The 24,547-nt window shown below is 36.0% G+C and overlaps 1 protein-coding gene across 5 annotated transcripts in view; it reads right to left on the bottom strand.

Annotated features, from left to right (window-relative positions):
* The window catches only part of Arnt (aryl hydrocarbon receptor nuclear translocator), a 72,045-nt gene that overhangs the window by 21,194 nt on the left and 26,304 nt on the right, over window positions 1-24,547 (bottom strand). For 2 of the 5 annotated variants that reach the window (XM_047541749.1, XM_047541739.1), the window contains exons 2-6: window positions 15,869-15,980; window positions 12,035-12,079; window positions 7,330-7,374; window positions 4,056-4,100; window positions 1,598-1,811 (exon numbers count right to left, since the gene is read on the bottom strand). In XM_047541749.1, the coding sequence (XP_047397705.1) occupies window positions 1,598-1,811; window positions 4,056-4,100; window positions 7,330-7,374; window positions 12,035-12,079; window positions 15,869-15,980 (461 nt within the window). Of the gene's footprint in view, window positions 1-1,597; window positions 1,812-3,877; window positions 3,932-4,055; window positions 4,101-7,329; window positions 7,375-12,034; window positions 12,080-15,868; window positions 15,981-24,547 lie in introns of those variants that run through there. The other 3 variants (XM_047541755.1, XM_047541764.1, XM_047541770.1) reach the window with 2 other exon arrangements.

Here is a 24,547-nt window from a genome sequence, read left to right as displayed (position 1 = left end):
TGTTCAAGTTATTCCCAAAATCTATAATACTACTACCCTTCTCCTCATTTTCATCTCTTTTGCACAATCCTTATTACTAGACCTTTATTATAGAACATGTTTTATGTTTAAGATTTATTTACATGTCTTATTTCCACCAGTGACTATCTCCTTTACCATTCTTTTTATTTCTCACAGCACAAAGCACTTAGCTTGCCCACAAAAGATGCATGACTGTAGTTTGCTGAATCAATATTTGCAAATTACCAGTATTTGTGTACTGACAGAGCAAATTACTTATTTTAATGAACATAGTATAAAAAGAGCTTATATGTGCTTTCAAACTGGCCACCCTGTTTGCAGAATTCTTAAATCCTTTCTCCCAAACAACATTCCTTCATTCTTTCCAATTCTTTGGTTAAAATGGTGGCATTACGGGTAAATTTGTTCTTATTTATACTTTCTGTATTTTCTAAAATGATCATCTATTATTTTTAATAATCAAAATAGAACATGTCTTCCTTAACCATTCCACCCTCTTTCAAGTCTGGCCATTCTTACCACTTTATCCATCCCTCCAGTATATATTTATCTAGTCACAAACAAATTATTAAGGAAAAAAAGACCATTTCTTCTCTGTATGTATCTTCCTATCATAGTTCACTTGTATGTGTTTGCTGCTACGCACATATTTATATTCAGATTTAGTTCATAAAAGGCAGGAAGTGTTTCTACCTAATTTTTCCTCATACTGCATCAAACGTAAGAGAGCACATCCCTGAGCAGCAATGACTGCCTAGCCAGTGACCCACACCTATAACCCCAGCAGCTTGGGAGGCTGAGACAGGAGGATCATAAGTTCAAAGTCAGCTTCAGCAACTTAGAAAGGCACTAAGCAACTTAGTAAGACCTTGTCTCAAAATACAAAATAAAAAAGGGCTGGGGATGTTGCTCAGTGGTTAAGCACACTTGGGTTCAATCCCTGGTACCAAAACAAAACAAAACAAAACAAAACAAACAAACAAAAAAAAACAATTATTAAACTCTATTACTAAAACTGAAAACTGCTTCAGGAATGAGAAATAAATTTCTTTTCTCCTCTACAACCCTAAAAACAACTGGTTCCATGGACATGGTAATCTCCTCTCTCTGGGATTCCAGTTTCTTTAACTTATAGGTTGTATTTATGATTTGAGTTCTGAAATGCCCTATAAAGTTGGGTGTGGTGGTGTGGTGGTTCATGCCTATAATCCTTGCAGTTTAGGAGGCTGAGGCAGGAGGATCACAAGTTTAAAGCTAGCCTCAGCAACTTGGCAAGGTCCTTAGCAACTCAGGGAGACCCTGTCTCTAAATATTGGCTTAGAGGCTAAGCACCTCGGGTTCAATCCCCAGTATCTAAAAGAAAATAAAACACCTATAAAACTTGCTAGATAGTTTTCACAACTTTTCTCTGCTTTTCATTACCCTGATGCTTACTAATGCTATAGCCAAGGACTGAAACTCTTTTTCCCATGGTCTGAATATTTCCTGAGGAGCTAAATTCTTGTACAAATGAATCAAAACTTTCGACAGGTTCAAACAGATTCCAGACTCTCTTACAGTTCTAAGTCCCAGAGACCTGATCAGTGAGGAAAGACGGCTTGTAGGAGCCATCAGTGGATGTGTTGCCAGTTCCCCTCAAGGACTTCATGTGAGAAACTGCCATGCGTAAGATGGTTAGCTTGTCTGGTTTTCGAGCCAGGGCACTACAGGTGGGTACCATGTCTGACAGTTCAGTGATGTAAGCTGTCATCTTGTTCCGGCGTCGCCGTTCAATTTCACTATGATTTTCCCTGTATGAAGAGAGAAAGGAGAAGCCCCATCCAGGTGGTCACATCTGGTCATTTGGTAGCAGGGAAAGTAATATGGATGCCAAGTGAGCTGCTGAAGAATGTCTTATTTTAGTTTAATGATGCTCAGAAGTTAAAATAAGTTTTGCCAACCTCATGCAGAGCAAGCATGGAACAGAAATTACAGAGAACAAGCAGATACCAAACTCCCTCTATCTCTTGGGAACATCACATCCTATGTACATTACCACTCTCTTAGAATGAAATGTTTTAAGAAATGATAGTATTTATAAATGTTAATTTCATTTACTTAAGTTCCCAAATGACAGTTTGGTTGATTACATATTTCCTAATTTAACTTTTTAAGGGCAGGAAAAAAAATGACCAATTTTTGCCAACTCAAGTATATTTGCTCAATAGCTGACATAAGAAATAACAACACATATCATGAGTCTATAAAATATTACCTTGCTGTACGCTTCTCTCTTAAAACATTAAAAGACAAAATTGTGAGATTTGAAGTTTTATTTGTCCCACTTAAGCACAAAAGTCCTATCTTCTTTATCAGAGTGTGGTGCCAGTGCACTAAACTTAAGACACTGGCAGATACCATGTGGGTTCCCATCTTGGACAAAGTGAGTTGGGAAGGGAGATGCTTAAAGGCCTGGAGACAATTTGGATCTCACCATGGTAAGTAAACCATATGTCTAAAAAATGATTCTTAAAATTGGGACAGGATGATTTCACTGTCAAGAGGAATAATTCAGTAGTTTTCAAATAGGAATTCTGAAAATGTCCAGGAGGTTCCTCAGTGTCCTCAATGAAGTTATCTCAAGGAGAGAACCAAATTACATACTACATTTCTGCTTCTACTTGAGAAGTTTTGTTTAATCACCTTTAAATTCTTTTATTACTACTTAAGGATTCTATTTGAACAGAAGTTATTTTTCAAAAAAAAAAAAACCTACTAATCTAACAAAAATTTCTTTTTTGTGAGATGAGTAAACTGAGATCAAGTGACTTTCCCCAGGGCAACCCTCATTCCCAATGCAGTGCTTTCCTCGCCACATCATGCTGAATCACTTTTCTAGAGGGTGAAAGTATTAGTAGGAAGCATGGGTTTGAAATGGTAGTAAAATAAGTCTGTGGCACAGCTTATAGAGGTAAAGGACAGAAGGGGAAAATAGGAAAAATAGGTGTTTGTATCAATGATCTATTTCCTACTAAGGCATCCCAAATCAAAGAGACCAGAACAGAAAAGTTTGGGCATATATCTTCTGCATATTATCTATGTTATAGATGACAGTCTCAAAAGAGAACTAGAGGTTTTTTTCCAAATGGCAAAAATGTCTCACCATATAGGTTTGCATATTTGTTTGTTTGTTTGTTTGGGGGGAGGTACCAGGGACTGGACCGGAGGGCACACAACAGCCAAGTCACATCCCCAGTTCATTTTTTAAATGTTTTTCTTTTGAGAAAGGGTCGTGCTAAATTGCTCAGGGCCTTGCTAAGTTGCTGAGGCTGGCTTTGAACTTGAGATCTTCATGCCTCAGTCTCCCGCCCTCCTTGGGATTACAGGCGTGTTGCACCACACCCAGCTAGGTCCACTTCTACTTACTTTGCCTGAAACACATAAAATATGATTCTCAATTTTCCCTGTATGGGAAAGATTTTTGTCAGTAAGTCCAGAAACCTGATTATTTAAATAGCCACGAGGGAGTTAAAACTTTTTGGGGAAATCACAAGTAAGAATTTGATCACCAAAGCAACACCAATATGTGACATAGTGATCTAGGGTATGAATCTACATAAGTAAAACAAGTGAGTTTTCTAGAGAGGTGTAGAATAAATGTTGAGACCTACACTGGGGGACAGCTAACTACAAATACAGGTATACTTATGGTTTTCTGATTTTAAAAAAAGTATATCCTGCTAAAGAATCAACTAGCACAGCTGCATTATTTCTAAATCCTTTTGATTCAGTGAAATTTTGTGCTGAGATAAAGAGGAAAAGAGAAGACTTAGAACTAATAACAATTAAATTCCTAGGTAAAATTCCCTCAACTCACCCACTTTCTGATGGGGGAAGCCAAAGTTCCTGTTACACTCAAACTTCTAAAAAATCTTGTCCTCTCTTGCCACAGATAAGGAAAAATACAAAGAGAAAGGGGAAGAAAAGAGAGTAAGAAAAAGGATAGGAAAGCAGCATTATCTGCTTCATCATGCTAAAAGACACTGTTCTCCTACCTGGCAAGTCTCTCTTTATCCGCAGAGCTCTGCTCATCATCCGACCTAAAAACAGAATTAATGAACTGAGCTAAAATTAAAACAAAAAGGAAGGAAGGAAGGAAGGAAAGAAAGGAAAAAGAAGGAAGGAGGAATGGAAAAGGGAAAGGAAGGAAAGAAAAGAAAGGAGAAAAGAAAGAAGAAACAAAACACATGTAGAGAAGTGGAGGAAATGGAAATATGGGCCAGAACCTTGCCTGCAATCTACAAAACCATCTGTTAGGCAGAGAAAAAGTAACTTACAAGATAAATATCAAAATAAAAGCAATGTCAATATATATTGTAAGTTAACATGATCTGAACACAGAAAGCATTTTGTAAATCAATCTCTAAAGAGACCAAAGATAAGGAGCTTGAACAAAAAACAATAAAGGGAATTCAGGAATATGCTTCTCAAATATTGCTCCCAATCTGGAAAAAAAATTATACCCATATGAGCTATTTTATAATGGAAAAATTAATGACAGAATAAATTGAAGATGAGTTGTCAAAACAAGTGATCTCAAATAGCCTCCCCCAACACACACACATACACTGAGACAAAATAACCAATCATATCTGAGTGAAGAAATTATGTAATTAAGACCTAGGTTTCTGGCACATCTTTTATCATTGATATGTTCCTAAAGTAATTCCTGATTTCAATTTAGTCACTTTACCATTTTCCACAGAACAGTCATAACATGGCTAGATCCTCAGTATCAACTCTTCCTCTCCCGGAGGAGGACAAAGGATTATCGCTTAATTTTTTCAGAAAACAGATACTGTAAGAAAGGGTGGAAACTGAAAAAACATCGAGGTACTGGCAGGTCAGTGTATTTGTACTCAACTCTACTCCAGAAAGACAGATAAGTCTCCAGCAAAATGTCTAAGTATTGCATATCAACAGGCTTAAATTTTTAGTTATTAAAAATGACTGTGACTATGGTGCACACTTGTAATTCACTCTTACTAAGGAGGCTAGGGTAGGAGGATCACTTGAGCCCTTGAGCCCAGGAGTTCAAGGCCAGCCTGAGCAACATAGCAAAACCCTATTTAAAAAAAAAAAAGACAGAAGGAAATGACTTCAGCAATATATGGGGAAATTTCTAATGAGATGGTCAGTAGAACAAACGACATACAAAATAACATAGTAACAATGAGAAACATACAAAAATTATATTTATTGATGAGAGAAAGGTTATAATAATGTTAAGAAGTTTAGAGTTTTATGTTCCTTGAGTTATTACCTGTAGACAGCTTCACGAACCACATTTTTTCAAGAAGTTGAGAAAAGTCATACTTGTTCAGTTTTTCAAGACTCTATTGAATTCCCAAGGACATGTGAGGTCAACCACCTTAACACATCATGTCTTAAAGGAATGAATGTTTGAAATGAACATGTAAATTCCTATTACTATAGAACTGCAATCCCAATATTTCTGAATAAGATATATGAATGTATAAATATTCACATTTGGGCTGGGGTTGTGGCTCAGTGGTAGAGCACTCGTCTTGCATGAGTAAGGCACTGCATTCAATCCTCAGCACCACATAAAAATAAATAAATAAAGGTATTGAGTCCATTTTAAAAAATATTCACGTTAAGCACTACAAATAAAAGCTAAAATAGTTCAATTCAGGTTTTCATGACTCTTGAGAATTTCAATCAACAGACTATGGACCTGTACCACCCACACTAATTGATGGCTTGACTTTTTTTTTAGCACTTAACCACAGAGCGACATCCCCAGTCCTTTTTCATATTTTATTTAGAGACAGAGTCTAAGTTGCTGAGGCTGGCTTTGAACTAGCAATCCTGCCTCAGTCTCCCGAGCTGCTGGGATTACAGATGGCTGGATTTTTAAACTCATTTTGAAAAACTATTCCCCAAACATCTATGTTTATATTCTCATTTTAGAAGTGGTTCACAGCTGGACACAGTGGCACATGCCTGTAATCCCAGAAACTCAGAAGGCTGAGACAGGAGAATTGAGTGTTCAAAACCAACCTCAGCAACTTAGTGAGGCCCTAAGCAACTTAAGAGAGACCCTGTCTCTAAATAAAATATTTTTAAAAAGGTCTGGGGATGTGGCTCAGGGTTAAAGTACCCCTGGGTTCAACCCTCCGTACAAAAAAAAAAAAAAAAAAAAAGTGGTTCACATTCTAAAGACTTTATAATTAGCTACTTCACGTAGGATTTGTTTTTTAAATAATTATTTTATTTATTTTTATGCAGTACTAAGAATAGAACCCAGGGCTTCACACATGCTAGCCAAGTGCTCTGCCACTGAGCTAAAGCCCCAGCCCCTGAAGTAGGTTTGATAAATAAATTATTCTTGAAAAACCTCTTATATTCATTTTTTTCCTATTGCTATTGCTATAACTCTGGCCCAGACACTCATGATTTTACAGCTATCTTATTATTTCACCAGCTTCTACCTACCTCCCTGACTACAGTCCTTCTATTTAATCAATCCTATATACTATCACAAAAATATCCCTACCAAGTATTTTATATGACATTCTCCAATTCAAAACATATGATAGCATCTTCCTGCTTCAGAATGTTTGAAATTATTCTGCCTGGTATTTCTTAGTTTTCCAAATGATTGGTTCTCACAGTGATCCCCAGGTGGGCAGCATCAGCAATGAATAAATACTAAGTGCTCAGTTAAGTATTACACTTTGAAATAGTAAAATTTTAATTTTTCTGAGGTGGCTACAAACTTAATTTTTTAAAACAGAAATAACTTACTGCTTAATAATATATAACATGAACTTTCTAAAAGAAAAACAAATATCTGAGTTGAGAAGGATTTACTGTTTAATAAAAAGTAAGTACACTTCTTCATCATGATAGGTAAATTAAACAAATTTGTTTATTTTAATCAAAATTTCAGTCTCTATAAAAAGTTTTTTCTCTATCATCACTTTTTAAAGAATGAAAAACATTTATACATACAGATTTTTCCAGCATCTGTACCAATTTAATAAAAAAATGCATACAAATTCATAGTTTGTGTTCTTGTGGACACCTAGCAAGAACACTCCTACAGGTACCACATACATAGAAAAGTACTATATAAAATATACCACTATCATACCACTATTGAAGCCTGAACCATATCATAGTTATATTACTAAGTTCTACCACCTTTCAGAATAGGAAATTCACTCTCATCCAGATGAAATTAAAATTCAGTATGGATGAATTGCCTACTCCTACAAAGAACAAAATGATCTACTACATTACCTGGCAAACCGCTCCTTATCATTAGACATCTGATCATCATCACACCTGAAGTAGAAAAAAAAAAAAACGAATTAATTCAATACTCTTGTCTTACATCTATTTCACTCTGAAATGAAAACTAGTAAGGAATAAAAATAATCAACAGAAAAAAAGTCAATGGAAAAGTAGAACTAAAAAAACCTGTGACTACGTTTCTCAGGTTTCTAATGTCTTCATTACCTTTAGTTTATCAGACCCACCAAAACAAGATGATGGAGGTGGGGGCTGGGGCTGGGACTCGGTGGCAGAGTGCTTGCCTAGCATATGTGAGGCACTGGGTTTGATCCTTAGTACCACATACTAAAATAAGCAAATAAAATGAAGGCAAGCTGTCCATCTACAACTACAAAAAAAAGAAAAAAAATTGAAAAAATAAATAAATAAATAAAAGATGATGATTGCTGGGCTGGGCGTAGTGGCCCTACACCTGTAACCCCAGTGGCTCAGAAGGCTAAGGCAGGAGGATCGCCAAGTTCGAGTCCAGCCTCAGCAACTTAGCAAGACCCTGCCTCAAAACAAAAATAAAAAGGTTGGGGATGTGGCTCAGTAGTTAAGCATCCATTGGTTCAATCCCTAGTGCCAAGAAAAAAGAAAAGATGATCTCATGAGATGCAGCTGACTGCCATGTTATCACCACTTTAAAGTTAGGATAGGTGGGGTTTTGTATATTTTTAAATCATAGTTTAAAAAAATCATATAAAATTTACTAACTAGGGCTGAGGTTATAGCTTAGTGGTAGAGCACTTGCCTAGCACAGGTAAGGCCCTGGATTCGATCCTCAGCACCACATAAAAACAAATGAATAAAATAAAGGTTAAAGGTTAAATTCTTTTAAAAATAATTTACTTTTAAGTTTGTACCAAGGATTTTCTTCATTCATCTACAGATGAACACTTGGGTTGCTTCCACCTTTTAGCTATTGTGAAAAATAGGGCAATGGATATGCAATAACTCCTCAAGATCCTCCTTTAAGCTGGGCACAGCAGTGTGTGCCTGCAGTCCCAACTATTTGGGAAACTGAAGCAGGAGGATCACTTAAGCCCAAGAGTTGGAAGCCAGTCTAGGCAACCTAACAAAAGAATACCTCAAAAAGAAAAAAAAAAAAAAAAAAAAAAAGTTTTTAATTCTTTTAGATACATACCAGAAGTGGGATTGAGGGATCATGTAGTAACTCAGTTTAATTTTCTGAGGCACCACCATTTGTTTTCCATTGTGGTTGCACAACTTTACATCACCAACAACAATGTACAGAGTTCCAATTCCTCCACACCTTCACTAGTACTTTGTTGTTGCTGTTTTTTTGATAGTGGCTATTCTAATAAGTGAAAAATGACTTCTTATTAGAGTTTTGATCTGTGTTTCTCCAGTAACTACTGGAACATCCTTCATGTGCTTGTTGGCCATTTGTGTCTCTTCTTTGGAGAAATGTCTGTTCAAGTCCTTGACCCATTTTTTTTTTTTTTTTTTTTTGAACCAGGAATTGAACCCAGGGGTACTTACCCACGAGCCACATCCCACATCCCAGCCCATATTATTTTTTATTTTGAGACAGGAACTTGCTAAGTTGTTCAGGGCCTAAGTTGCTAGGCTAGCTTTGAATTTGTAATCTTTCTGCCTCCATCTCCAGAGGTGCTGGGATTACAGATGTACCACCATGCCTGGCCCTTTGCCCATTCTTTAATCAGGATTTTTTAATTGCTGTTGCTGAGATGTAGGAGTTCTTAGGTATTTCAGATGTTAATTCCTTCTAAAATACATGATTTGCAAGTATTTCTCCTAATGCCATAGATTATCTTTTCATTGTGTTGATTATTTCCTTTAATGTATAGGATTTTTTAGGGATAGTTTTATTTTATTTTTTTGCGGTGCTGGGGATTGAACCCAGGGCCTTATGCTTGCAAGGCAAGCACTCTACCCACTGAGCTATATCCCCAGCCCACAGGGATAGTTTTAAATTACGACTTAAATAACGCATTTTCTCTCTTTGACCAAGGAAATTCATTCCACTCATCCCAACTGCTTAAACTCTTAAACTTTAGGTAGGTAAACTCTTTTCTACTACACAAAGATATACTATACAAAGATACACTGAGTGAAGAAGACTTAACTCCAAAAACACTATTCTCTGTTTTGTTGTACTGGAGATCAAATCCAGGGGCTTACACATACTAGCACCACTGAGCAACATTCCCAGTCTAACTTTTTCTTCTTTAATGAGCACACTCTGCTAGGCGCAGTATATGTACCTATTATGTCAGCTACTGAGGAAGCTAAGGCAAGAGGATATTGCAACATAGAGATATGCTGTATCAAAATAAAAAAAGGGATGGAAGTGTAGCTCAATGATGAAGTACCCCTGGATTCAATCCCCAGTACTGAGGGGGGAAAAAAAGGGCAGGCACACTTTATTTTTTTTTCACACTTTAAAATAATAATAGAGGTTAGGGATATGGCTTAGTGGTAGAGGGCTGGCCTACCATACAAGAGGCCTTGGGTTTAGTCCTTGGCACAGCAAAATAAAATAAAATAAATTGGACATGGTGATGCATGCCTGTAGTCCCAGGAACCTGGGAGGCTGAGGCAGGAGGATCGGAAGTCTGAGGCCAACCTTAGCAATTTAGCAAGATACTAACTCAAAATAAAATAAAAAGGAATAGGATGTAGCACAGTGGTAAAGCACCCCTGAGTTCAATCCACAGTACTGTAAACATAAAAACAAATAAAATAATAAAAATTGAAATAAATACATAAACATGTAACAGTCATTCATTACCAAGTGTTATGTACTGTACATAACTACATATGTAATACTTTCCCACAACTAACAACATACTAGGTATGTTTATACCAGTAGCAAACATCTGAGTACAATGTAATAATGGTTATAACATCACTAGGCGATAGGAATTTTGCAGTTCCATTATAATTTCATGGGACCACTGTCATATAGTAGTCTGTTGATTACCAAAATGTTATGCAGAGCACAAGACTATAGTTTCTGACTATTGGAATTTATGGAACCAACAACTCAAGGATAGATCTAATTAATTGGAATAAATAGTATATTAGTGATTACCTATATACAATTCATAAACACAATTCCACTAATAGCATCTATCTATAATTAGGAATTCTCAAGTGGAGGAATTCTCAAGAGATCCTTAAAAACGTCTTTCACTGGCAAAATGGAAATTTCTTTCCTTCTTCTCATGTATTGAAACCCACTAATTCTCAAGAGACCTCTTGGAGAATTACTCTAATTTGTAACTATTTTTTATGGGTCCCCATTCAGTTATTTTCAAGAGTATGTAGCAAGGTTCATCATTCAGTCAGTAAGCAGAAATGTAATTCTTAATGTTACATATTACTATAAAGTAATATATAGATGTTACTGGTTATACTAAAACATAAAACTAAACAAGGGCAAACAATTCACAATATAAATATCTTCTGCATAAAAATGAAAAGCAGAGAGATGATGAGTGTGTACACACATATGCACTTATAGATGCTAATATATGCACTATTTCTAGAAGGATACTCAATAACTATAAAAACCTAAGGGGAAGGATTCTGAAGGTCAAGTGAAAGGATGATGTACTTTTATTGTTAATATCTGAAAATTTGCAATAAACATATTACTTTTCTAATTAAAAAACTTATTTAATAAAACAAACTAGTAAATGAATGAGTGAAATGTAGGCAGCCACATGGCTAAGTGATTTTTTTTTTTAAACACAGCTCCTTTAATTTACTTGTCTAGAATCGAGTAACGGTTGCTAGACAACGTAGAGACTATGAGGGTAATATTTTCAACTTCAGAAAGAAAAAAGGAAGGCTCCAATCACAGTTATCTTCCTTTCTTTAAGTCTTACTGCTTCTTTACATGAAAACAAGTCAAGTAGTGATTTCTACTCAGCAAAATTATCCTTCCTTTCTGGAAGAACCCCTTCATCAATGTATTGAAAAGTCCATTTTCAATGCTCCAGAGGATCTATTACTCAGGAATACTAATTCCAATTCCTGCTACCTCTAGGAGTAATCAATAGATATCACACGGTACAACAGACCAGCACCTTAACAAATTATTCCTTCCAATATTCACTTCTATGTGCAGCCATCTCCAACACTGATTCAAGACATGAAGATATGGTTTGTTTTGGCTAATGGGACATTATTAGCAAATGTCACAGAAGCTGAGGTTTGTTAATCACCCTGGGACTTGCCCTTTGTATTACAGCCATCACTACATGAAGAAGCTCAGTTTCACCTCCTTGAAGACAAACAACAACAGAGAGATACATAGCCATCCCAACTGAGTCTCTCAGCTGACCAACAGGCTAAATGCAGTTTTATGAGCAAGTGTAGGCAATATCAGTAGAATAACCATGCAATACACATAATTATGAGACATAATAAACTTGTTCTTTTAAGCTAAGCATCAACAGAGGGTCTTATAAATTCTCTGAACTCTTCTGAGGACATGCCTCTGACATTATTAACAGAATTGCTGAAAATTTTCTGGACATAATAAATATGAAAATGTATAACTTTAGGATTAAACACTTTCATTTGTCCTAAGAACAAAAATATTACGTCAGAAGTATAAAGATCATCAACTAATTTTTAGTATCAGAAATCTAGATAAAAGTTTTCAAACTCTTACCTCAAAAATTTATTGTTCCCTTCCCCATCATCATCAAAATCCAGCCTAGGGAAAGCCAACGAGAAATACTGTAAGCCTACTGATAACACAAAACATTAAGAAATTAATATTTCTCAACATACCTACCTATACACTTATCCAAATAGAAAAAAGGAAGTGAAAAATCAAAGCTCCATAACCTCTTTCTCATAGTGCCAAATTGGGCAAAGAAGTTGGACAACAGAAAAAGGGTACCTACTGCTGAGGAGAATCCTGGGGTATACCAGGCATGGATCCAAGGTATGGACTGGGCTTGAGCACAGAATACTGGGCTCTCATCATGTCACATGAGAACACTCTGTGATGACCCAATGCCTCTTGGGCCTCCCTGGTCCCCAGTAGAAGTCTGCTCTTCCCTGTAGTACAGTAGTGTAAACATGTAACCTGAGCAGTGACCTGGCTATCTCATTAAAATAATTGGTTCTCACTTCATATATAAACTATTGCACTTCCTGAATAAATTAGGTCTGCGTCACAGAACCTGGCTCCCGGTGTCTGAGCAAAGGGGCACTGTTGCACTCACTCCCTTCCCGAGAGGCCAAACCACATCTGACAACATACTGCTACCTCAATACTTCCCTAAAGTGGCAGCCTATCTTTGCCAAAAGTTTGCATCAGAGTACAACTTCTACAAAAGGAATAGGAGCAAGGTATGTGGTGGCTCAGCTGTAATCCCAGTTGCTCAGGAGGCTGAGGCAAGAGTATGGCAAGTCAGAGGTCAGCCAAGGCAACAAGCCTATCTCAAAATAAGAAGGACTGGAGGAGTAGTTCAATTGTAGAATGCTTGCCTAGCATCTAAGAGGTCCAGGTTCAAACCTCAGTATTGCCAGAAAAGGTTGGGGGGAGAGGAATCCACTCAAAAAGGACAAGAAAAAATTAATATGAATAATTCAGGGTTTTTTTGTTTTGTTTAGTTTTGATTTTTTGGTGAGGCTCTAAGGATCAAACTCAGGGCCTTGAACATGCTAGACAAGTGTTCTATCACAAGGCTACAACTAGTGTCTCAGGTCTATTTTTTATTTCTATGGTCTACTCTAAGCCATTTCATCAGTTTTCTGAATATCTTTCAAAATAGTAATATTACATAAGGGAGTTATGTAAGATAAGAAGTTGTTAGTATATACTATACATTACACTCAAGACACTGAGCTGGGGGAGGTAAAAACAAAAATCTTGCCCGAAAGAGGATTTTTGTCTAGACAAATACAAATATAAAATAAGTGAGAATGGGAAAGTGCCATCTAAGGAACACAATCAACATACTATGAATATTCAGTGAAAGAAGAAGCAACTTTCACTTCAAGGGACTAGGGAAGATTATAGGTAACAGAGTAGGCAATCTTCTATTAATCTCCATAGCCTATAAAACTAAAATGTTCTCATGTTATGACTTTAACCCAGTGATCATTCTTAACATCTCTATATGAATTTTGAGTGTGTGTGGTGCCTTTTTGTATGCTAGGTAAGCAATCTATCACTGAGCTATATCCCCAGCCCTCACTCTTGGCATCTTTACTAGTGGGATAACCTGGTATTATAGATCTCTAGACCACCATGCATATGAAGTACATGGCATGTATTCTAAAAGTGTTTCTTCCTCTTCCTTCTTCCTGAACTCCATGATCATCTGTCAAAGTTCTATCAATTGGGGCTGAGGCACTGTGTCTGATCCTCAGCACCATGTAAAAATAAGTAAAAAGTAAAATAAAGGTATTGTGTCTTAAAAAAAAATCCTATCAATATACCCAACAACTCCATTTCTAAGACTCTGTCCTAGAGAAATAATTTTAAATGGGGGGTGTGAGAGGTTTTATGTTCATTGTGGTATTATACATAATAGAAAAATCTTGAAAACAATTGAAGTGTCCCATTTAAGCACATCCTTTCACAAAAACATTAAAAACCACATTAATATAGAATATGTAATAATATGGAAACAAAGGCTATTGTAGGTGAAAAGATCAGGTTATGTAAAACTATATAATTATTTTATAAGATTCAAATAAAGACTGACTTCAGCCATCTTATCATTCTTTCTAAACTACTATATTTTCTAATCTTTCTTTAAAAGAAATACTTAAAAGACTTAACATATTTTTCTGATTAACAATAATACATGTTTGTTTCAGAAAATATGGAAAATAATTAAAAACAAAAGAAAATAAGTCACTCATAACCCCATTACTCAGAAATCTGATGAGTATGCTTTTAATTTTTTCACTAAAACATTATACATGTTTTTTCTAATAATGAAATATTACATACACTATAACTTCTTTTAATAAAGTTTCAGTACTGATATGTATCTTCTTTTTTAAAATATATATATATATATATATTTTTTTTTTTAGTTTTAGGTGTTCACAATACCTTTATTTTATTGTTATGTGGTGCTGAGGATCGAACCCAGGGTCTCATGCATGCTAGGTGGGCTCTCTACCACTGAGCCACAACCCCAGCCCTATTTGTCACTTCTAATAGCTATATAGTATTCCATTTTAAAATATAACTTTCTCAAAAGATGCCCTAATTTTGATATTTACATTTCTTCTGATTTTTTTGCTACCTTATATAATAACAACACATTGTTCAAGAGAGTGAATGCTAGCGCTAAACTCCTAACGTTCACATCTTAGCTTGATATCCTGCCATTTACTAAATTTGGTTAGGAATTTGTTTATTCATCCCGTGCCTCAGTAAATGAGTTAAAATGTATAAAATTCTTGGACATATAGCAAGTCTTACTATGTTATTCATTTCACTACTAGACTCAAGGACCACTCTTGCATTACTATTGGTAGTAAGTAGTTATAATATTAACTACATTTTTTCTTTCTTTCTTTCTTTCTTTTTGGACCAGGGATTGAACTCAGGGGCACTCAACCACTGAGTCACATCCCCAGACGTTTTTTAAAAATATTTTATTTAGAGACAGGGTCTCACAGAGTTGCTTAAGGACTCGATAAATTGCTAAAGTGGCTGTGAATACTCAATCCTCCTGCTTTAGTCTCCCAAGCTGCTGGGATTACAGGCATGCACCACTGCATCTGGCTATTAACCACATAATTTTTAAAAAGAAAACAAAGAAAAAAGGAAATGGATACAATACTATCCATCATTCCTGGCCCTTTTAAAGCAATCTCCTTTTTGATGCTTTTCCTATTTATCAACTAAATGCAATATTTTCATACACTAAAGAACACTGCACTTGTTTCTTTCTTATAAAATTTGGTGTAATCTCTTATATTTATGTATGCAATGATTAACCCTGTCAGAATTCAAACAACTTGGAAACAAGGAGTTTATCTTATTTATTGTTGGATCCTACTAGCAATCAGTACAATGTCATATACTAATGAGGCACTTAGGACATTTGGAACTGAAAGGGCTCTGTATTCCATATCACAGGAAATATCAGTAACTTAGAAAAGAAATATTCCAGAATTCAGCATTCTCTAAACTCAAAAAAGAAGTTTATCAAAATAAATTTAAGAGCAGATATAAAGTTTAATGAAAGCAGCAAACAGTTTTCTTAGCAACAGTGAAATCTCTGTGCTTAGCCACAGTCCTTCACCTTGTAGATTTTTACTTCAAAATAAATTTATTTATAAGAAACTTAGATAAAAGCATCAATTCTCTAAAAGGAAAAATCCAGGTACTGAGGAGATACATGACCACAGTGTAATACGTAAGCAGTTGAAGGGAGAGAGTTAGGAATAGCCAAGTGGATTCATCAACTAACTAAATCAGTGTGATTTATAGGAGAAACATTCACGACACTATACTCAAATTTACCCTGGTCGCCGCTTAATAGCTCTCTGGACAATGGCTCCTCCACCTTGCATCCCAGGGGCAGGGTTTCCAGAAGCAATAGCTGGACCTATCGATGGTACATCTGATGTCATTTCTGTCATAGAAAAACATTGAAAAAAGTTAAGATTTCTGCTTATCATCACTATCATCTGTTGGTTCAACGAAAGGTTCAAGCTATGGATAAAATCTTAATAGTTTACTAGAGCACCCAAATATTCATATGCACATTGGTCTCCTTGAATTTAAAAATTTTTTTTTCTTTTTAGTTATAGATGGACACAATATCTCTATTTATTCATTATTATTTTTTATGTGGTGCTGAGGTGCAAACCCAGTGCCTCACACATGCGAGGCAAGCACTCTACCACTGAGCTTCAGCCCGAGCCACTCCTTGAATTTTCACACTGGGAAATGGTTTCACCATATTTCAGTTTTCCCCACTTAGTAAAGTTTAGAATAAGGAGTATCATATTCTATAGTCTTCACTTTTAAAAAGCTTTTATTTATTTAGGTATCAGGGATTGAATAGGGATGCTCAACTACTGAAACACATCCCTAGGCCTATATATTTAGAAACAGGATCTCACTTATGTTACTTAGGGCCTTGCTAAGTTGCTGAGGCTGGCTTTTTTTTTTTTTTTTTTTTTTTTTTTTGCGGTACTGGGGATCGAACTCAGGGCCTTGTGCTTGCGAAGCAAGCACTCTACCAGCTGAGCTATCTCCCCAGCCCCTGAGGCTGGCTTTGAACTCACAATTCTCCTGCCTCAGCCTCCCAAACCATAATAAGCTTTTACCAGTGACATAATACTAATTTAAAACAAACACATAAACAAATTGATTTATACTTTTATTCATACAACAAATATAACTACTTTTATATATTTTTATTGGGAAAGCAAACTGAAAAGCCTGAAAGTAAAAATTACCTAAATTCCAATACATAAAATTATATAGAGTAAAACTCAAGTTGGGCATGTTGGCACAAGCCTGTATGCCCAGCTACTTGGGAGGCTGAAACAGGACTGAGAACTCAAGGTTAGCCTGGGCAACATAGTGAGATCCTGTCTCAAAAAACTAAAAAAAAAAAAAAAAAGCTACTGGGTGATGCACACCTGTAATTCCAGCTACTCAGGAGGCTAAGGGAGGAGGATCATAAGATTGAGGCCAGCCTGTGCAGCTTTGTGACAACCTGTCTCAAAATAAAAAATAAAAAGGGCTGGGACCGTAGTTCAGTGGTAGAGTACCCCTGGGTTTAATCCTCAGTACTGCAAAGTAAGTAAAAATTTAAAGAAAAAGAAAAGAGTAATATCTCTCTTGCCTTCTCTGTACCACTTACCTCTCCTTCCAATTCAATTTCATCTCCCCGTAGCTGGGTACATTTTATCTCTGATAAATTTTCTCTTGTTTTATATATATATACATATCTTTGTAATAAATAGATGCATCCTTTCTTTTTTTTATTTTTATTGTGAACAAATGGGATACATGGTGTTTCTATTTGTACATGGAGTAACAGCATACCATTTACGTAATAATACATTCACATAGGGTAATGAGGTTTGATTCATTCTGTCATTTTTTCCTTCTCCCCATCCCTCCCACCCCTCTTTTCCCTCTATACAGTCCCTCCTTCTTCCATTCTTGCCCCCGTCCCACCCCCCATTATGTGTCATCATCCGTTTATCAGTGAGATCATTCGCCCTTTGGTTTTTTGAGATTGGCTTATCTCACTTAGCATGATATTCTCCAATTTCATCCATCTGCCTGCAAATGCCATAATTTTATCAATCTTTATGGCTGAGTAATATTCCATTATATACATATACCACAGTTTCTTTATCCATTCATCAACTGAAGGACATCTAGGTTGGTTCCACAGTCTGGCTATTCTGAATTGAACAGCTATGAACATTGATGTGGCTGTATCTCTGTAGTATGCTGATTTTAAGTCCTTTGGGTATAGGCCGAGGAGTGGGATAGCTGGATCAAATGGTGGGTCCATTCCAAGTTTTCTAAGGAATCTCTACACTGCTTTCTAGAGTGGCTGCACTAATTTGCAGCCCCACCAGCAATGTATGAGTGTACCTTTTTCCCCACATCCTCTCCAACACCTATTGTTGCTTGTATTCTTGATAATCGCCATTCTAATTGGGGTGAGATGGAATCTTAGTGTAGTTTTGATTTGCATTTCTCTTATTACTAAAGATGGTGAACATTTTTTCATATGTTTGTTGATTGCTTGTAGATCTTCTTCTGTGAAGCGTCTGTTCATATCCTTAGTCCATTTGTTGATTGGGTTATTTGTATACTTCATGTAGAGTTTTTTGAGTTCTTTATATATTCTGGAAATTAGTGCTCTATCTGAAGTATGAGTGGCGAAGATATTCTCCCACTCTGTAGGCTCTCTCTTCGCATTGCTGATAGTTTCCTTTGCTGAGAGAAAGCTATTTAGTTTGAATCTATCCCAGTTGTTGATTCTTGCTTTTATTTCTTGTGCTATGGGAGTCCTGTTAAGGAAGTCTGATCCTAAGCCAACAAGGTGAAGATTTGGACCTACTTTTTCTTCTATAAGATGCAGGGTCTCTGGTCTGATTTCAAGGTCCTTGATCCATTGTGAGTTGATTTTTGTGCAGGGTGAGAGATAGGGGTTTAGTTTCATTCTGTTGCATATGGATTTCCAGTTTTCCCAGCACCATTTGTTGAAGAGGCTATCTTTTCTCCATTGCATATTTTTGGCACCTTTGTCTAGTATTAGAAAATTGTATTTATTTGGGTTTGTGTCCGTGTTCTCTATTCTGTACCATTGATCTACCTATTTTGGTGCCAATACCGTGCCGTTTTTGTTACTATTGCTTTGTAGTATAGTCGAAGTTCTGGTATTGTGATACCCTCTGTTTCATTCTTCCTGCTAAGGATTGCTTTAGCTATTCTGGGTTTCTTATTCTTCCAGATGAATTTCATGATTGCTTGCTGTATTTCTGTAAGGTACGTCATTGGGATTTTAATTGGAATTGCACTGAATCTGTATAGCACTTTTGGTAGTATAGCCATTTTGACAATATTAATTCTGCCTATCCAAGAACATGGGAGATCTTTCCATCTTCTAAGGTCTTCCCCAATTTCTTTCTTCAGTGCTTTGTAGTTTTCATTGTAGAGATCTTTTACCTGTTTGGTTAGATTGATTCCCAAGTTTTTTTTTTTTTTTTTGAGGCTATTGCAAATGGAGTTGTTTTCCTCATTTCCCTTTCAACTGTTTCGTCGCTTGCGTATAAAAATGCTTTAGATTTATGCGTGTTGATTTTATAGCCTGCTATTTTACTGAATTCATTGATGAGGTCTAGAAGTTTTCTGGAGGAGGTTTTTGGATCCTCTAAATATAGAATCATGTCATCAGCAAATATGCATCCTTTCTTAATAAAAATAAAATCTTGCTCTGCAACTTCCTTTTTGTCATTTAAATATATATCATGGATATTGTATGTTATAAATAATATACACAAAATCACACATATACCTCATTCTTTTTTATGACTTTACATTGTTTAAATATGTACCACATATGTATGTGTGTGTGATTTTTTTAAATTACAAGGCAAATTTTAACATTTTAACATTTATGCCTCACAGGAATAAAAAAAATACTAGGATGAAGTAAACCCCCTACTCCCAGGGGAAAGAGATGAGAATGCCAACAATGCTGAGACCTAAACAATACACAAGGAATCATGAGCATGGTGGGGCTGACTCCAGGTTCACAGATGACGGGCAAAGGAATTGGACACAAAGTCATACAGCTATTTGGACTCCTTTTTGTTTGACTATTTTAGTTCAATGGCATGACCTCCAAGTCCCTTTGCTTATGTGGACGGCAGCAGAAGCCCATCATCTTGATCATTTCCCTTAAGAGTAGCACTGCTTTTTCACATTGGGTCAGGTTCACACTGTTTACCATGGGCCATGGCTACAGCAGCAGCTCAAGACTGCTTTAGTTATGTCGACTCATTCTGTCTGACATTACAAGCCTCCAAATGTACCATATTTTATTCAACCAGTCTCCAACTGACTGACATTAAGGTTGTTCCCAATTTTTTACTATTATAAATAATGTACCAAGAACATTTACATATAAAGTTTTAAGTAATCTTGCCATTTAAGATATATTTCTAGAAGTAAAATTTGTTTCTAAGCTTATAAGCACTTAAAATTTTGATGGTTACTACTAAATTACATTCTAAAAAGGCTGCTACACTACATATTTCCACTAACAGGTATCAGAGAACCTATTTCGCTCATTGGCATTGGATTTGGACTTAAAATTTGTAAAGTGAAATGTTTCAAAACCCCAAAATTTTTTGTGTGCCAACATGATATCACAAGTAGAAAAATCTCACCTGACCTCAGTGTAATGAGTTGAAGTCAAAACACAGGCATACTAAAAATACTTTATGAACTTACCTTTAAGCTATATGTATAAAGTATATATGAAACATAATATATTTGGGGTTTAGACTTGAGTCCCATCCACAAGATATCTATCTCTCTATACATGCAAATATTCCAAAATTCAAAAAAAAAAAAAAATCTGATATCTAAAACACATCTGGTCCCAAGCATTTCAGATAAGGGATACTCAAACTTTTTTATTTTTACCAAATCTTATAGGTAAAAATAATACATTTGTTTTCACTTGCATTACGTTTATTTTTAGATTTGGAAGTCATCTGCAGTAAGAGTTGACTCTTCATATCTTTCATATTTTTATAATGACTGATGTGTACTATGACTTGGATATCATTTAGTTAATATGAGTGTCTCCGCAAGGGTCCACTATGTTAAAGGCTTGATCCTCAAGGTGGCACTAGTAGAAAGTGCTGTGGAACCTTTGGGAGGTGGTGTCTAATGGAAGGTCCCTAGGTCACAGGAGGCACTCTTGAAAGAGAGTGTAGAAACTCACCCATCAGAAACTTATCAAGACCCTGTCTCAAAATTTAAAAAAGTAAAAAGGGCTGGGGATGGGGCCCAGTGGTTAAGGCATCTGGGTTCAATCATCTCTGGTAAAAAAAAAAAAAAAAAAAAGAAGCAAAGTGAGAACCTCAAATTCTATCTCTACCTAGCAGTATCTAGGAAATGCTTCCCTTTCCCCTGCCAAAGTGATATCAGTAAAAGGCAGCAAAAAATAGAAGGTTTAAACATCCAACAGCACGTAATAATGCAAAATTTTCCAGGTTTTAATTTAAAAAAATCATTTTCAGATTGGTTTGTTTCACTGAAGTTCGAGGTTTTTAGTCTTTCAGGGCTATAGTTTTCTTTGTTTTTTGTTTTTTCCTCCCAGGCAACCTCAGAGCAACTTTTTTGTTTTTTTGTTTTGTTTTTTGTTTTGTTTTGTTTTGTTTTGTTTTTGCGGTGTTGGGGATGGAACCCAGGGCCCTGTGCTTGCAAAGCAAGCACTTTACCAATTGAGCTATCTCCCCAGCCCCTCAGAGCAACTTTTTAAAGGTTCAGTTTGCATCCCAATGAACCCACTGCAAAAATTTAACCCAACCTTGACTCTGGAGTCTTTTCTGATGTCTGAAAAATGAAGAAAATTTCCCCGAAGATTCAGTGGACTCTCGTCCAGTCAGTTCAGAAACACTAATAAAGCAACTTCATAACTTGACTGAATCCTAGTGCTAAAAGCCCTTCCCCTCTGCCAGAAGATCCACCCCAACCACAGGACAGAAGTGAGAGGATCTTATGTGAGGTCAGAAGTGGCTTTCCCTACAGGCATCAAGGAGTCCAAACATTGTTATCTGCACGGAAAGAACGTGTGGCAAAATGGAGATCTCTCCTAAGTGTAAGATTTTCCCAGCTTGAAAGAGAGCAACCAAGAGTCAACAATCTTAAGGGAGTTCAAAGTGAATCACAATGGGTACCAATCAAATGTACCTGCAGTTATTGCATATATCATAGATGGGATCCTTCTGAGAATGCTAGAATATAGTATGATTATGACACAGTCAATATAGGCAGAAATTGTATCTTGTTCTCCATGATGCTAATTTTAGGCAAGATTTTCTATGCTTACATTGCATACCAATGATTTTTGAATAGCTTATGAGTTCTGATGTCTTTATTCTTTTCCATCTACTTTGTGTGTGTGTGTGTGTGTGTGTGTGTGTGTTGGGGATCTCTTCATGCTTTAATGCCAGTAATTTATAAGGAATCAGTGCCATTAAAATGTACATAAATGATTTCAAGTAAGCTTTAGTTTCACTTTTCCGTTTGACCCAAAGAAGTACCAATAGGTCTCAAGTCGTTCTGTGGATTTTATAAGCCTGAAATCTGTGAAATAAAACTCAGGAACTAGAAGAGATGTAAAGAGAATATTGGATAGTTTGATTAGAGTGTAATAATAAGAGTAGATAATTAGATTTTCTGTTTTTTAAAAATTTGAGTTGCAATAAAAGGAAATTTTGTGCTATTTTAATTTTCAGTGGTAAATAAACGTGTACATGGAAAAAAAATCACTTGTCATATAAAGAATCAGGAAGATTTCAAATTGAATGAATGGGTGCCAACACTGAAATGACACAAATGTTAAAACTAACTAACAAACGTTTCTAAAGTAGCCAAGATAAAAATGCTTCAAAAGCACCTAAAAACTCATTTGAAACTAATGAAAAAAAATTTTTTCAGCATGGAAACAGGGATTATAAAAAGAACTCAATGGAAATTTTAGAACTGAAATATATAATAACTGAAATAAAAACTTCATGGTGATCTCAACAACAGAACGTAGGATATAAAAGAAATAATCTATAAAAAATCAACTTAAAGTGGATCAAACATTTAGGCACTGGAACAGAGGCCCTAACAGAAGAAAAAGTAAGCCCAAATTTCATCATGTCAGCTTAGGACTGACTTCCTTAACAAGACTCCTAATGCGCAAGAAATAAAATTAAGAATCAATAAATGGGATGGATTCAAACTAAAAAGCTTCTTCTCAGCAGAGGAAACAATCAATAACATGAAGAGAGAGCCTGCAAAATGGGAAAAAAATCTTTACTACACATATCTCAGGTAGAGCATTAACCTCCAGGATATATAAAGAACTCAAAAAATTTAACACTAAAAAACCAAATAACCCAATCAATAAATGGGCTAAGGAACTGAACAGACACTTCACAGAAGAAATACAATTGATCAACAAACATGTGAAAAAATGTTCATCATCTCTAGCAATTAGAGAAATGCAAATCAAAACTAAGATTTCATCTGACTCCAGTCAGAACGGCAATTTTCAAGAATATAAGCAATAATAAGATTTAGCAAGGATGTGGAGGAAAAGGTACATTCATACATTGCTGGTGGGACTGCAGATTGGTGCAACCACTATGGAAAGCAGTATGGAGATTCCAAAGAAAACTTGGAATGGAACCACCATTTGACCCAGCTATCCCAATCCTTGGTTTACACCCAAAGGACTTAAAATGAGCATACTTCAGTGACACAGTCACATCAAATATAGCAGCTCAATTCACAATAGCTAAACTATGGAACCAACCTAGGTGCCCTTCAACAGATGAATGGATAAAGAAAATGTGGTACATATACACAATGAAATATTACTCAGCCTTAAAGAAGAATGAAATTATGGCATTTGCAGATAAATGGATGGAACTAGAGAATATCATGCTAAGTAAAATAAGCTAATCCCCAAAAACCAAAGGCCAAGTGTTTTCTCTGATAAGTGGATGCTGATCCATAGTGGGGGTGGGGGGATAGGAAAGAATAAAGGAATTTCCATTCATGCAGAGGGAGTGAGGGGAGGGGTAGGCAGTGGGGATGGGAAGGATGGTAGAATGAGGCAGACATCATTACCCTATATACAGGTATGATTACACTACTGGTGTGACTCAGCACCATGTACAGTCAGAGAAATGAGAAGTTATGCTCCATTTGTGTACAATGTGACAAAATGCATTCTACTATCATGTATAACCAATTAAAACAAATAAAAAATAAATTGTTTTAAAAAAGAAATGGAAGACAGAACAATAGAAATTACCTAATCTTAACTGAGAGAAAACAGACTACAAGAGAAAATAAACATGAAAATAAAAAATTAACAGAGCCTAGAGAACAATGGCGCTAAAACAAAAAACGTCTAACATTTCTATCACTGGAATCTTGGAAAGAGATGAGAAAGAAGGCGGGGCTGAAAAGCGAACAGCTAGAAAATTACCAACTATGGTGGGAGATAAAAGCCTACAGATTTAAGAAGTTGCATGAACCCCCAAAAAATCCATTTAAACACAGATCATAATTAAACTTCTGGAAACTAAAAACTAAGGAAAAATCTTGAAAATAGCTACAGAAAAATGATATCTTAATTACAGAGGGGAAACAGTTCAAATGACATCTAACTTTTCGTCAGTAATCATGGGAGGCCAGAAGTAAGTGGGATGACAATTTTTCCTAAGTATGAAAGAAGAGAACTGCCAACCTAGAATCCTACACTCAGTGAAGATATCATTCGGAAATTAAGACATTCTCCAATAAAATTTGCCAACAGCAGACCTATCCTAAGAGACTAGTTAGAGAAAGTCATTTAAACACAAGGGAGGGCTGGGGATATAGCTCAGTTGGTAGAGTGCTCACCTTGCAAGTGCAAGGCCCTAG

The sequence above is a fragment of the Sciurus carolinensis genome, chromosome 1, assembly GCF_902686445.1.
Source record: "Sciurus carolinensis chromosome 1, mSciCar1.2, whole genome shotgun sequence".
Lineage (NCBI taxonomy): Eukaryota > Metazoa > Chordata > Mammalia > Rodentia > Sciuridae > Sciurus > Sciurus carolinensis.
Note: the sequence above shows the minus strand (reverse complement) of the source record. Positions and strands in the feature narration are given on the sequence as shown.